We start from the raw sequence: 15,798 nt of genomic DNA on the forward strand, positions 1-15,798 counted from the left end.
GAAAATTTATTGATTTAGTTCATGAAACTTGGACATTAGGTTAATCAAGTACCACTGAATATCCTGTGCGAGTTTCAGGTCACATGACCATGGTCAATGGTCATTTTAGGTCATTGAACTTTGGCCGTGTTGGGGGTATATGTTAAATTACCATCCTAACTCTGAAAGTTTATGGATCTAGTCCATAAAACTTGGACATAAGAGTAATCAAGTATCACTGAACATCCTGTACGAGTTTCAGGTCACATGACCAAGGTCAAAGGTCATTTAGGGTCAATGAACTTTGGCCAAGTTGGGGGTATTTGTTGAATTACCATCATAACTTTGAAAATTTATTGATTTAGTTCATGAAACTTGGACATTAGGTTAATCAAGTACCACTGAATATCCTGTGCGAGTTTCAGGTCACATGACCATGGTCAATGGTCATTTTAGGTCATTGAACTTTGGCCGTGTTGGGGGTATATGTTAAATTACCATCCTAACTCTGAAAGTTTATGGATCTAGTTCATAAAACTTGGACATAAGAGTAATCAAGTATCACTGAACATCCTGTACGAGTTTCAGGTCACAAAACCAAGTCAAAGGTCAGTTAAGGTCAATAAACTTAGGCCATGTTGGGGTTATTGTTGAAGTGCCATCATAACTTTGAAAGTTTATGGATAGAGTGAATGAAATGTGGACATGGGTGTAGTTGACAGTCTTAAGTCTCTGTTCAAATGTCATTTATGGTCAATGAACGTGGTATTATGTCATTATGAATGATGTTTTTGTGAATGATTATTTTATAGTAGTTTTCAAAGTTAGCACTGCTGCTATATTAAATTGCGTAATGCAGGCGAGACTGCCAGAGGCGTTCCACTTGTTTCTTAATAATAGTCACAGAAATGTTTATCACAACTTTGTTATTCTTCATCTCACAAAAGGAGATCTAGCAATAGAAACTGCCACATTGATCCAATGAAAATAAATTTACATCATACCCCCATCAATTTTTTTAAACCCCATTGCCACCAGGAGGTAGATGGTCCCTGTTCAAAGTATATGTGATTGTTAACTGAAAATTCAGTAGCTAACAGGTTAATTAAATATTTCCTATCTATTGAACAACAGAGGGAGGAATACATCACCTTGACAGACCCCAGGCTCTCCTTGCTAACTGGTGATGAGGAAGATACTATGAGCTATGAAGAAAGGCTTCAGTTCAAGATCACTAATTTCAGGTGAGTTTCATTCTTTGTTCTCTATCATTAATCACAAGCCTGTTGGATTATGTTCAATGGCAGCGTGGTAAGCCGAAAAGTTATGGAGATTATTTTGAAAATTGAAAGAACACAAAATCTGTATATCTTAATAATAATAATGATAATTATACTTGCCATTATAGTGTTTATCACTAGGTTTTTCACCTGTAAAGCATTTTACAATGATGCATCATAATTATCCTGGGTTTAGCAGAGCAGCTGTTACGCGCTAAGAGTGCACATTGGTTTAGAGTAGAAATGTTATCAGTATAATGATAATTAGCATGATTTATTTTGTTCATGTAGTGACTACAGCAATCAACAGAAACAAGTTGGGGTTGGTAAGGATAGTTGACCATATTAGGGAAAGTTTAAAGATGAAATAAAATCCTTCATAGCAAACTTTACCAAAAATAGCACACACAAAAATCAGACTACTCAAACTAATCAATATTAATTTTATCACCACTTTTTTCAGTTAAAAAGCCCATAGGCTATATATACTTCAACAAGTCTTTATTCATATTAAATGTAGGGGTTTGATGCAATTGATATTCAACTTGGTATCTCTCAAAACGAAATTCAGCCAATTAAAAGTCATGAATCTGATTGTAAGTAGTGCCTAAATTTATTAATTTATTATGCAGTGTCTACGATAAAAGCACCCATCTCTGCGCATTTGATCGTGGTCTGATTGAGAAGAACAAGGAGCTGTATTTCAGTGGATATGTCAAGCCTATCTATGATGAAAACCCAAGCATTGAAGGTGAGACTCATATATTATTTTATGCTCTTGAATTGAGCAGGGTTTAATTAGCGCAGATGAAGAATTCCCAATGTATTTAATGTAAGAAGAAGGGCAGATATGATTTGTATCATTTGTTTGTACTGTCTTTTCTTGAGCAAGGTTTTATCCCTGTGTAGGTGAACAATTCCTGAAGAATTTTACTATTGGAGAAGTGACAGATTTGATGTTCAGACATTTTAGTCCCAAAATTTGTTATCAGTTTTGAAGCATCATTAGTGCTTACATAACTTTTCAGCTTGATAGAAATGGATTAAAAATGATGCATTTGTATCATCAGCTAATCACAAGGGTTTCATCTTTCCTGTGTATTTTTGTTTGCATACAATTTCTGTTTTATTCGTGAGCAGATTTACAGAAACTGAATTAAATCTTTATCTTTATGTTCTTTCACCTCCCAAGTTAAATTCTGCTTTACAATGGGCTTCATCTCTTATAAGTACACATATTACCCCATTGCACATCCATAAAGCAAAGTTTTGTGTGTGTGTATTTGTCCATATTTATCATATCCATTCTTAATTGACCTGAAATTATAGAAAGTATAATATTTTTTGTTTTTTTATCTCACCATACTACAGGTGGAATCCCAACAAAGAGAATGGGTCCAATTAATGAGTGGTTTACGACAGGATTTGATGGAGGAGAAAAGGCTCTCATTGGATTTAGCACTGGTAAGATTATGGGAGTATAAACTTCTAATATAGAAGTACAGGAAAGAAGGTGACATATTGATAGACAGGGGGGAGTACTGGGGAAGAGATGAAATGAATAAGCTTGCAAGAAAGACATAAATATCTCGCAGTCCCGGAGATTTTTGAAAGGATATTCATGTTTTACCTCTTATTTCCTGTGTCAGATTTCACTCTTATTAGTTATTTAGTTTATTTTCAATCATCTACTATGTGCTCTTTTTAATGGCTTCATATCAACCTGAGAAAGCAATATCGTTGTCCAGAACACAATTTCATTGGTTATTGATTCACTTCAAACTCTTTCTTAAACCTGACATAGACTTTGTAAGCCTGAAGACGGAAGGTGGCAAAATGTCTGCCCTTGAAGCACTATCTGAATGCATGAGATTCTAATGATCTAAATGTCTCTTGTCTTGTGTTTGGTTGATTTGGCATTATGCTGATATTCTCCAAGCAAGCAGGTTGTTACTGATCTCCGTTGTTAATTTTGTTTAAATGAATCTGTATCAACCTTTGTTGTTGTCTTCACAGCTTATGCTGAATACATTGTAATGGGCCCGAGCGAGGAATACAAGCCTTTCTGGCAAGCTGTGCAGGAAAAGATCTACATGAGTAAGATACTCATTGAGTTTCTTATAGGTACACAGGATGCTGTCTATGAGGATCTTCTTGGCCAAATTGAGGTAAATTGTCTACAGTGTTAGAATAAGTCCCCAGGGAGTGGAAAATGTGCATACATTGTACGATAACTATGATAAGCGGGTAGTGATACCTCTAAATCACTTACATATACTGTATCAATGATAATTATGTTGACCAGGGACGAGAACACAGGGAGTGGGGAAAGTGCATACATTGTATGATTGGGATGTCCAATGTGTGGGTAATATACCTGTAAATCACTTAGATATATCAATGATATGTTAAGACCAGGGAGCGGGGAATGTGCATGTGTTGTATGATTGGGATGTCCGATGAGTGGGTATTGATATCATCAACAATATGTTGGGTTTTGAGAAGTGCTTAACTGGTTGGCAAAGGCTAATGAGATAGGTTGTTGTGGGTATGTTTTAGGAGGGGTTTTTAGTTCAAGGGGTATGTTTCTAGGAGGGGGCGATCATCAAAGAAGACATGGCAGAAGCATGTGGAGGAGGAAAGTAGGAGGGTTGGGCTGAAGAAGGGGGATGCACTGAATCGATTAAAGTGGAAGAAAGGGGGAAAGGTGATTGACCCGATTGTGAGGTGAATCCGGCCATCCTCACTTATTAAGACAAAATCAGCTTTAAAAATTTAGCTTTCTGACAAACTCCTGATAAGTGCTAGAATTATTGTAATTTATTGCAATATAAGTTTTGGATAATTTAAATTATTTTGGTGAAAATGGAAAGATGTCCTTATTAACCCATTGAACACCAAATTTCACTGACTTTCCCATATCTTTAGACGACCGTTCCACCAGAAGGATGCAATCGCTTCACAGAAGACACCCTCCTCCGCCACGCCCAGTTTGTTGTTGAGCAGGTTGAGAGCTACGATGATGCAGCTGATCAGGATGAGGTTCCTCTCATCACTATGCCTTGCATGAGGGATCTTATTAAGCTAGCTGGTGTCACCCTCGGCAAGAGGCAAGTACATATTTATTTTGTGTCTCGCAAACCAAGAAGTGAAGATTCGCTGATCCAAATGGCGTCCGTCAATCACAAGCCATCTTTCGCATAATGTGTACCTAAAAGACTTGTATGATAACTGGATCTTATTGAGCTTGCCCTTGTGTCTCGGAGGAAGAGACAAGCGTTTGTTTTATTGTTAACCCATTGCTTACTGGAAACAGTAAAATATGCCTAAAAAATTAATAGGGTTCCCACAGTCATGGAAAATCCTGGAAAAATGTGTGGTCATGGAAAGTCAGGGAATTTTGGAAATTTATGAAAAGTCATGGAGGTGCATTTACCTCTTGGCTAAGGCAGCTTTCCAGTTTGTCGTGTCTCGTAACTCTCGTACTCTGTGATCATAATTGGAGTTCATGATTTCCATTTTTTCCAGTTTTGTGACATCCCAAATTCTACATAACTCCCGGGACGTCACAGGAAGTCATGGAAAGCAGTAATTTAGTCATGGGAAAGTCATGAAATTCTGTTTTCAAATTTTTGTGGAAACCCTGATAAAGGGAAAAATTCCACGGGGACTGGGGGCGATTTTGCCCTCCAGAATGCTCAAAAGAGCACTGGAAACAAAATTGGGAACTGGAAATCCCTATTCATTGCAATGTTAAAGCTTATCCAATGTTGCAGATTCAGGTAGTTGTGATAATTACCCCCTTAATTTGTTTTCCCTGCTAAAAATGTATATTGGAGTACCATTATTCATATATTCAAGATTTGATAAGCATAAGATCACTTGTCTTGACTTAATGCAATATAGAATTCATCTAGTTAATTTGAATTTCTTCTGATCTTCCAGACGTGCTGCCAGGAAAGCTGCAGCGGTCAAGAAAGAGAAGAAACCTGTCTTTACCATGGCAACGGTCACACCCCTCGTTAGTCACATCTTTGATGATATCTTCAAAGATCAAATCGCAGATGAGATGAAAGCAGCTGCAGCAGAGAGGAAGAAACGATGCGGAGTGTGTGAGGTAAGACTCTTCAAAATGCTCTTTGCAATTTCTCTTGAGATTGAATAAGATTTTTACATCCATTCCATGAATACTTAGTTATTGTTTGTAATTTGTGCACAAAATATTTCATAAATTGTGTAAAATTATTGACAGAAACAAACTTTCACAATTACTTGTTCTATTACATGTACATGTTGAGAAAAAGCAGCACAAAAGATTTTCAGTTTTATATCTTTTTTCAATGACCACCTGGGATAAAATGATATTTTTTTGTGCTATTGATTCCTATAAACCTATAGAATGAATGCCTCTTTACAAAGAGGTGTTATTGTGCACTATAGAACTGTGATGAATGTGAAATTCATTTTATTAGGTATGCCAAGCACCGGATTGTGGAAAGTGTGCTGCCTGCAAGGACATGATTAAATTTGGTGGAAGCGGCAGGGCCAAACAAGCATGCAAGGAAAGGAGGTATGTCATATCAGTTTCTTCAAGATACAACAGCTAGTGTCTCCTCTTTTTTCTGCCTAATGTTATGCCTTGTATAGCCAGGGGAAGTAATCAAGATTTTGACACTGGTTGTATGAGGAATTATTTCATACTGTAGTACTGGACCTTAAACAATTAGACAATTGTATAAATTGCTTGCACACATTAATCCAGTGATTCAGATTATTTTACAATGCAAACAGATTTGAGTCCAGCTAGGTTTATTCTTAGATTGACACGTGGTCACAAAGTATGCAAGATACAGCAATTTGCTTGGGGGTGCATATTACAGTTTGCCCAAGGCTTGTCAGATATAGCAACATGACTGGATTTGATGTATATATTGTAATTTGTCAATACCATATTTCTTTTATTACTAGCTGTACAGTTTAGAAACATATGGTGGTAAATGGATAGATCCCAAGGGACAATTCAGCATTGGATTGATGGTTGAAACAGGATTATCATTACTTATACTGTTTTTTTAAATAGGTGCCCCAACATGGCCGTTCAAGAGGCTGATGAGAACGATGTTGATGAGATGGACAATGCTAGCAAGAAAGAAAGTGTGGAAGACAAGAAAGCTAAGAAGAATCGCAAACTAGGATCCCCGCTCAAGAAAAAGAAAAGGGTAAAACTCACAGTTCCACAACTTTGTTTTTTCCAAGGAGAATGAAATCTAGTATAATCTATGTTTTTATCTTTGTGGTCTGTTTTTTTTTTGGGGGGGGGGGGGGGTTAAGCATTTCCTCTCTCCTATACAGGCATGTTGGGTTTTTTTTTTTTTTTGGCTGTGCTTTCTCTTAATATTTCATTAAAGGAGAATGAAACCCTTGAAACCAGCTGAATCCATATCAAAGAGAAAAATCAAAGAAACGTATTGTTGAAAGTTTGAGGAAGATTGAATGAATAATAAGAAAGTTATGAGCATTTGAATATTGAGATCACTAATGCCATGTAGATCCTCCAATTGGCAATGCGACCAAGATCTGTGATGTCACACACGTACAACTCCCTCATTACTTTAGTACTTATTTCACTTATATTCTCACTTTTATAGAGTCTATCATAAGGTGAGGTGTTCTCTTTATGAGAGGACAAGTACAGAGGTTTCACAACATTATATAATTGATTAATCGTTTGTCATATGATTAGAATGAGCAAAAAGAGATGTTTTGGGGTATATTTTCAGTGTCCAAAAGGGGAGAGTTGTTCATCTGTGACATCATAGATCTTGGTCGCATTGCCGAAAGGAGGATCTCCATAGCATTAGTGATCTCGACATTCAAATGCTCATAACTCTTCTATTGCTAGTCCTATTTTACTCAAACTGTTGTTGATCTTATTCTTTGATTTTTCTGCTTTCACAAAAGCTAACTTGCTCCAAGAGTTTCATTCTCCTTTAATTCCTCATTTGTAATCAAACTAATCAACAAAGTACAAGTTATGAAAGATTTAGAAGACCACTAAAGGGAGAAGAGAGATGTTTTGCATGGAATTGACAGGTAATCCTAATGGAAAAGTCCATTTATTTATTAAAAACCAACTGACTGGGAAATACTGCAGCTCTGCAAAAGGCATAAACATCAACCCTACAAGGAAGCCTGACAAGGAAACAAGATTCATCATCATCTTAACTTTCATTTGATTTTTTTTTTAATCCATGGCAACAAACTGGTTTATTTCTTTTCATATCTCCATGGTAACGAATCAGTTAATTTCTCTTGATATCCCATCAGGCTAAGGTGACATGGATCGGTGAACCTGAAGAGGTGACTGAAGACCGTGCTTACTACAAGGAAGCCATGATCAATGATGAGAAGGTTAGTCTAGTATTACATGGGGTCTGTGACACAAAACTTAGCAATTGACTGTTCACTTGATTTCCATGACTGATTGAATGTAACAAACAATGTAATCTATTTACAAGAATCAGCGTTACAATGAAACCCTACTGGGGTTCGGTAACACAAGGCTTAAGGCCGCCGCACACCTTACGACTGGTCTGCGACCCAATTCGGAATAAAACAGTAGAATTTGATGCTAATATTGAGACATGGAATATCTTACTGTTTAATGTTTTAAATCATTGTACGAATACCTATGTTATAATTGGTTTGCAAAAAAAAAAAGGCTAACTTTTCAATCTGATAAATCAGATAATTCAAGTTTTGTGTATGTCATCTGCCAGATTTACGTCATAAGACTCCACTGCTTGCTTTAATTCTTCTCTTTATCTGGTTGCTGCCCTCTATAGATTGAGAATGGAGATTGTGTATTGATACATCCAGACGATCCAACCAAACCTCTCTTCATCTCTAGGGTGATCTACATGTGGCAGGAGAGGGAGGGAGAAATGATGTTCCATGCTCAGTGGTTTGTGTAAGTTTACATCAACCTTCAAACTTGTTATATATCACGCTTTAAAGGGGAAGTTCACCCTGACAAAAAGTTTATTGTAAAAATAGTAGAAAAAATACTGCTGAAGGTTTGAGAAAAATTCATCAAAGAATTAAAAAAGTTATTAGAATTTCAATTACTTGATTTGTGACGTCATATGCGAGCCGCATTCCTACATAGCGAATGATAAAAAATCAATGAAATGTCATTTTCTCAGAAAATTGAAAATGGTTTTCACTGTACCTTTTGTATATCAATAGACAAATCATTTCACACCCGATCATGAATAGAAAACAAAATCAAGTCATCAGGAACCATACAAAATTTGAAATTCATGCATTTTATATTACATAACATATGGGGCAGCTGCTCGTTTATGACGTCACAAATACAAAACTTTGAACTCTAATAACTTTCTTAATCTTTAACGGATTTTTTTCAAACCTTCAATGTTTTTTATTATTTTTTCTGCTATTTTTACAATAAAGTTTTCTTCAGGGTGAACTTCCCCTTTAAAGATGTTAACAAAACATATTTTTCCTGTGCAAAGCTTTGTATTTAGAGCCAGAGTCCTGTTACATGAAATTTACCGTTGTATTGACTGATGGTAGCTATCATAGTAACGGCTGAACAGCCAGTCAAAATCAAGAACAATAAAAATAAAATTCATTTAAAGTCTGCTAATTTTGTCAGCAGGTTAATTCATATTGGTCATTATAGGGAATATACTGTACATGTATGATCTTCAATGATATTTTTTACCAGTGTACCAATCTATTTGTCTCTATCCAGATATGGCTCTGAGACCGTTCTAGGAGAGACCTCAGACCCTCTTGAAATCTTTCCCATCGATGAATGCCAAGACACCTACCTAGCCTCCATCAATGACAAGTGCTCCGTCATCCACAAAGCGCCCTCGTCTGATTGGTTCATGCTGGGTGGCATCGACGACATCGAGACTGACCGTGTCATCAAGGAGGATGATGGGAAGACGTTTTATTACCAGAAGTGGTATGATCCTGAGTTGGCTCGATTTGAGGATTATGAGGTTCTGAGGAGACCTGATGATGTCCCTGCTCATCGCTTCTGTAGCTGCTGCCTCAAGCTAGAGAGAATACAGGAGGTGAGAGAAGAGTGATATGCTTGATCCCAGGAATGTCAATGATTGCGGTCTTGCGTTCATTTCAGATGTTAAATCTTTATTTTGGTGAATGTGTTCCTTTTCTCGGCTATTATACTACCTCCAAGTCTCAGAAAGCTGCAGTTCTGTTTTTATCTCCTACTTTGCCATGTTTATGTAGCAGTGTTTACTTTGTTTACATTGATATAAGTACTAACAGATTCATCACATTTTCATTTTTTTTTTCTTTTTTTTTTTAGAAAGAAAAACCAAAACCTGGAGCTAAGCTAGAGGATGATGATGACTCCACTAAGATTATGTACAGGTAAGATGAATACAGCCACAGAGATGATGTTGACTTTGATGGTGCAGTTGCTGATTTTGAAATCATTGTTAATACACTATAAACCCTAATGTTGTTCCTGGATACGGATTATTCCATTCCCCATTGATAAACTACTTGTCCAACCTAGCAGCAAAAGAGTTATCAGTTAAATGATGATGATGATGATGATGATGAGGATGATGATGATGGTGATGATTGTGATGATGATAATGATGATCTACTCAATGTTCTCAATCTGTCTTTTCCTAGTTCCTGTCATTTCAAGGGTAATGAATTCAAACTTGGTGACGGTGTCTACCTCCTACCTGAAGCATTCTCATTCAACATCAAACAGAAACCTATTACCAAGAAACCATTATCAAAGAAAGATGTGGTAAGTTTGATTATCTTTGATAATCTTGTTTTTAATTGAAATATGGCGCAACATAAATGCTGTGGATCATCATCATCTGTACATATCATTTTTCATTATCATGAAATAGGCCACCACTCATTCAACTTGTACATGATATTTATCACATGTTATCTGAGGACTCTTTGCACTCAATGAATTATATCCAAATGTAAATACAGTGGTCTTTGGGTGAAGACATGCAAGACTCATTTTCCAAGTGCGTTAAAAACTGTATTGCCATGGTAATGGCATGGAGCGACTTATTAATCATTTTCAGTGATATTTCTAGTTTGAGTCAAACGTATTTCTGTGTCCCCACGAGTGTTTGAATCATTTTAACAAGTTTTTTTGTTGTCTATAAATGATATTTGATTACAGGAGAAATGATGTACTTATTAAGAACACTGGTGCCTTGATATGGTTACGAACCTATGTCACTGAAATACGAAACCCCCTTTCACCCTATTGAGTTACCTCTTTTCCTAATTTGGCTCTTTTTTCCTGTGATTTTTGTCATCAAACCTTGCGATATAGGATGAGGATCTGTACCCTGAGAACTACCGTAAATCATCCGAGTATGTCAAAGGTAGCAACCTAGAATGTCCCGAGCCCTTCAGGATTGGTAAGATCATTGCCATATACACCAACACCAAGAACAACTCAACGGTCAAGCTACGGGTCAGTAAGATGTATCGTCCAGAGGATACGCACAAAGGAAGGACAGCAGCTTACCAGGCTGATCTTAATATCCTGTACTGGAGTGAGGAAGGTAGGTTGGTCTGCTAATGTGTAGTACTAGGCTGTTTTCATTACACTAATGTAGATGTAACATCCGCCGCTAATTTCCATGTCAACTTAATTGAAAGCCAATGAAAATCCAAGGTATTCCATGGAACTTAAAAAGCTTCTGTGACCGTACATGTCAGGCAAATGGGAATTGGAAAAGGTGGTTTACACTCAAGAGAACTGGTCCGGTAATACATAACATCAAATGTCTAATGTGTTATTTGATAATTGATACATGGCTTCTGCAACTGCTTCAGGGTTGGTCTTCTTTGGTGTCTATCAAAGAATAATTTTTGTGTAACTCTGCAATCCGCTTTCAATACAATGGAACGCCTAGTCTATACTTTTTTTATTTGCCACTTTGATTTTGCAATAGTCTACTCATTCACTTACCTCATTGCTTAATCCAAAGACTCCAAACCATCCAAAATTCGGCAGCACGACTCGTTACTCTTGTACAAAGAAACGTGATAATATATCTCCTGTCTTACATCATTTACATTGGTTACCAGTCCAGTTTCTAATCCAATTTAAGATTTTGTTACTAGAATATCAATATTTCTATGGACTTGCTCCTTCATACTTAAATAATTTAGTCACTGTCTATAAGCCAACACGTCGATCTATGTTCACAATAGTAAGAATTTATTTATCGTTCCTTCAATACAACAAAAACGTATGGTGAATGTTCATTTGCTCATGCAATCCCTGTTTTATGGAACAAACTCCCAAATTCCCTGAAAAAAAATTGATTCAGTTGACAAACTCAAAACAGCCCTTAAAACCTTTTTATTATTATTAAAACCACTTTCACTACTGATTTCTCCCATCCCTGTAGATGTCTATAGAAAATTCTTTGTCTTGTAAGTAGTATATTGAATAACATTTTATGATATTTCCCTTTATTATCCACAGAGGCTGTAGTAGAGCTAGGTGACGTACAGGGTAAATGTTCAGTGGTCTGTGCTGAGGATCTCAATGAAAGCGTTGACGAGTACAGTGCAGGAGGCCCTCATAAGTTCTATTTTAGAGAGGTTAGTAAACTAGATGTGTATTGATTGAATTAGTGAAAGTTCCTTTTTATTCATGTGAAATTTGTTCATATTCCTATACATTCATTACATGGTTTCTGTAAATGAATGAAATTGAATTTTCTACATACATTAAATGTATTGGTGTACTTTTTGTGTTTGGTAAATTTAATGTCACATCTTAACCATGGTTGGTACTTTGCAGACAAATGATGAATTTCACTTACCCATATATATCAATCGATTTTCTTTTTCTTTCTCTTTACAAAATCGAGGTAAATAAATAGACTTTTGCGAATAAGATTTTATTTCATATACAAAATTCTTATATGAAGCAAAGAAGTGAGATGATATGCAATGCTTATTTCTTTCTTGATATCTGGAATGTAATCTTTGAAATACATTTCTAATCATGATTCATAATTGTAATTAGTGCTGTAGCTCGTTTCCTTCAACTCGGTCCGAACCTGGCTCGTAAATCTTATCAGAATCATAGCTCGACCCGGAAAGGCCCGGCGACCCGGACCGGCTAAAATGGATTTATGTCCATGCAAAAATACAATGTTTTGACCTACTTGACTCTTAATTTTTATCTGTGACCGACATCACCTTCTGACCTTGTAGTAGTGGGTATGTGCTGCGGGCGAGACAAAAAACGGGGGCCTTGGAGTGGGCTTATTGTAAAAAGGAGGGTCCTCAGAACGGGCTTCGGAACGACAAATGTTTGTGAAAACGGGGGTCCTTGGAACGGGTCGCCTGCGTGTGATTGTGTATTCATCTCTATGGAACGGGCATGCGTGCATGCAGCTATAGCCCGGCGGCATGGGCGCCGGGTGCGCTAGCGCAGATGCGATGGTCGGACAGCGCTCCGCGGCCGCTTTTCACCAAAACTGCGGCTCGTAGCAGATCAATACGGCCGGAACGGCGCAACGGAAAATCTGCGAAGCTTTGGAGCGGATTTCTTTCTTCTTTTTTTCTTGATAAGAAGAAAATGCTATGCTTTGGAGCGGCTTTCTTTGTTCTTTTTCTCAATAAGACAAAAATGCTATGCCTTGGAACGGAAATTTGAGTGTGAAAATGGGGGTCCCCTCCGCGGCACATACCCACTATGCATTATATACTGAGTGCCCCCCCCCCCCCCCCCCCCCCGGGGCCATGACTCAGGAGGTCTGATCATACACATCAATCAAAATCATGATGGGAAAGAATGAAAATAAGGTAGGGATGTTTGGCCTTTGACCTGTCCCCTCGACCATCACACTAGGTGGATGGATTGCTTGTGTAAAACAGTTTCATGACTTTAATTGCGGTGACAAATGACACCTCAAATATTACCAAACCATCCGGGTTTATTTACCGAGTTCGAGGGATTCAAAGTGAAACCCGACCCGTAAAGCTCCGAGCCGGTCAATGCCAACTCGGCAGGATTCAGTCCGGTAAACAATCCGAGCTACAGGACTAATTGTAATATCCTTTACTAAATGTCAAAAACATAATTTCCACTCATTGAGATATATGTACTGTTTTTATACTTCCTAGGCCTATGACAGCAAGAGCAAGGAATTTGAAGACCCTCCTAGTAAATCACGTAGTAATAGGATGAAAGGCAAGGTAAGGACTCTTGGCCGTCAGTCACAAATTAAAGGGATTACTCAACATCAAAAGTAGAAAAGTTTTAAATTGCTGGAGTGAGAGATATACTAGATACCTTACATATGTGTAATAATACGTGATAATAATAGTGTAGATTTGGTAGATTTGTAGAGCGCAGACACTGTCCATGTCATCAGCTCAGCAACAGCTCTCTTGTATATAAAGAAGCTACAAAATCTACAAATTATGATAAAGACCTAAAAATTACACTATATAATATTACAAACATTTGCTTGAATGTAAAATCATTCAAAACAAAAGTTACATTAACCATGACTGTCTGTGATATTGGTTTAAAGTGATCGGATTGCTGATATTGTGCTTCCTTTTTTTCAGTGCTGCTTTTAACAATGTTAGCTGAATGTGGTCCAGTTTTCTTGTTTTTCAAAATAAATTGGAAATTCCCTTCTGGTCTCGCCCACAAGAGGTGACGGCGCGAGACTTAGGGATCTAAATATTGTCCCTCCGTCACATACATTATGACACATAACTCTGCAACCATAAGTTACTTTTCAACCAAACTTGGACTGTAGATGTACTAAGGGGACCTGCATGTTATACTGAAGTCTGAGGTCACAAAAAAGGTCAAAGGTCATTTTTCAGGTCAACGTTAAAGTTTACGTGCAAGACTCTCTTATGACACATAACTCCTCAACCGTAAGTCCCTTTTCAACCAAACTTGGATGGTAGATGTAGTTAGGGGACCTGCATGTCATGCTGCAGTCGGAGGTCACATGGTAAGGTCAAAGGTCATTTTGAGGTCAAAATTAAAGTTTACATGTAAGACTCTTATGACAAATGTTATTCCATCCCAGTTATTTTACAATGAACTTTTGATACAATTCTGTTCCGTGCCCTCGCAAATCACAATATTTCTGGTTACTTTCACAAGTGGGCTTATGCCTTGTTTTTTTACAAGTTGTATGTCCAAACGCACTTGTTGAATTTTGCATAATTTAGGCAATCACCTTTGACCCTTCACATTTGTGTTCATATTATTTATAATGAATGTTGTTTGTCTTATTGATTTAATCGAAGGCTAATTAAATATCAAAGTTATTTAACTTCTTATTAAACCTGAGGCAGCGTAGCTCTGTCAGATAGAAAGACAAGACAAGACGAATCTCTAAGACATATGTGTACATCACCTTTATAGCATAATAAATTTTTTAGTGTGAAGTATTGATCATTCTATTTTTATATCTCACTGAAATGAAATTGTTTGTAATGGTATCTTTACAGGGCAAAGGGAAAGGAAAAGGCAAGGCGAAGGGAAAAACAGAGAAAGAGGAAGAGAAAGAATCAACAGAGATTCCTTTCCAGAAACTGAAGTGTCTTGATGTATTTGCTGGCTGCGGAGGTGAGAAAACATTGAAATTTTATGATTTAAATTGCAAGTTTAATGGAGTTTAAATTGGAACAAAGAAACTTGTAAATTTGATTTACTCAGTACTGTAGTTTGCATCATTTATGTTACAAAAAGTTTGTAAATGTTCTCCAATAATTGTAACAATTCTTGTCAATTTTATTTAACAACCTCCACTTTCTAATCTGAAGTAACTAAGGCATGTATATTCCAGCAACTTTGTGTTGATATGTGACAGATTGTTGGAGCCTATGAATGTTTCTTACAGATAAATGATGTTCATTACCTTCACCATTATCTTGAGAGTGCAGGATAATTACATTGGATGTAGCAGTGCAGTTGCTGTATGCTTAGCATTTCAAATAAACTTTAAAAAGCGAAGATCTCTCACTTCCTTGATGCCATGATATCGGCAGTCAAATATGTTTGATTGATGATGATGGCTGACTGGGAATCACATAAAATATGCACATCTGATCTCCTATATGCGGGACCTTCTAAAATTATTTATATCTGTTTTCAAATTACAAGCATTTGATACAGAGAGTAAGTTAAGAATGGAGTGGGATGTCCAAATGTACATGTAGATTAGTTCATGGGATTGCTCTTCAGACGATACTGACTTGATCTCTCTTCTTTTGATAGGTTTATCAGAGGGATTCCATCAAGCTGGAATCTGCGAGTCTAGCTGGGCTATAGAGAAGGAGGAACCAGCAGCTCAGGCTTTCAGACTCAATAATCCAGGCTCAACGGTCTTCAGCGATGACTGTAATGAATTACTCAGACTAGTTATGCAGGTACTGTAATAGATCCATTTAAAATGCGAACTTACAGCAGCTAAAGGTATACTTGGAG

General features: G+C 37.0%; 1 protein-coding gene across 1 annotated transcript in view; it reads left to right on the forward strand.

The window, feature by feature from the left end:
• Positions 1-15,798, forward strand: part of LOC129278076 (DNA (cytosine-5)-methyltransferase PliMCI-like) — a 32,835-nt gene that overhangs the window by 9,314 nt on the left and 7,723 nt on the right. The window contains exons 9-26 of the mRNA XM_064110534.1: positions 1,114-1,223; positions 1,892-2,010; positions 2,631-2,723; positions 3,276-3,427; positions 4,188-4,369; positions 5,205-5,376; positions 5,732-5,829; positions 6,340-6,478; positions 7,587-7,670; positions 8,105-8,229; positions 9,040-9,370; positions 9,628-9,692; positions 9,963-10,086; positions 10,642-10,876; positions 11,809-11,927; positions 13,464-13,535; positions 14,820-14,937; positions 15,589-15,740. Of these exons, the coding sequence (XP_063966604.1) occupies positions 1,114-1,223; positions 1,892-2,010; positions 2,631-2,723; positions 3,276-3,427; positions 4,188-4,369; positions 5,205-5,376; positions 5,732-5,829; positions 6,340-6,478; positions 7,587-7,670; positions 8,105-8,229; positions 9,040-9,370; positions 9,628-9,692; positions 9,963-10,086; positions 10,642-10,876; positions 11,809-11,927; positions 13,464-13,535; positions 14,820-14,937; positions 15,589-15,740 (2,490 nt within the window). The remainder of the gene's footprint in view (positions 1-1,113; positions 1,224-1,891; positions 2,011-2,630; positions 2,724-3,275; positions 3,428-4,187; positions 4,370-5,204; positions 5,377-5,731; positions 5,830-6,339; positions 6,479-7,586; positions 7,671-8,104; positions 8,230-9,039; positions 9,371-9,627; positions 9,693-9,962; positions 10,087-10,641; positions 10,877-11,808; positions 11,928-13,463; positions 13,536-14,819; positions 14,938-15,588; positions 15,741-15,798) is intronic.

Source organism: Lytechinus pictus, chromosome 15, assembly GCF_037042905.1.
Source record: "Lytechinus pictus isolate F3 Inbred chromosome 15, Lp3.0, whole genome shotgun sequence".
NCBI lineage: Eukaryota > Metazoa > Echinodermata > Echinoidea > Temnopleuroida > Toxopneustidae > Lytechinus > Lytechinus pictus.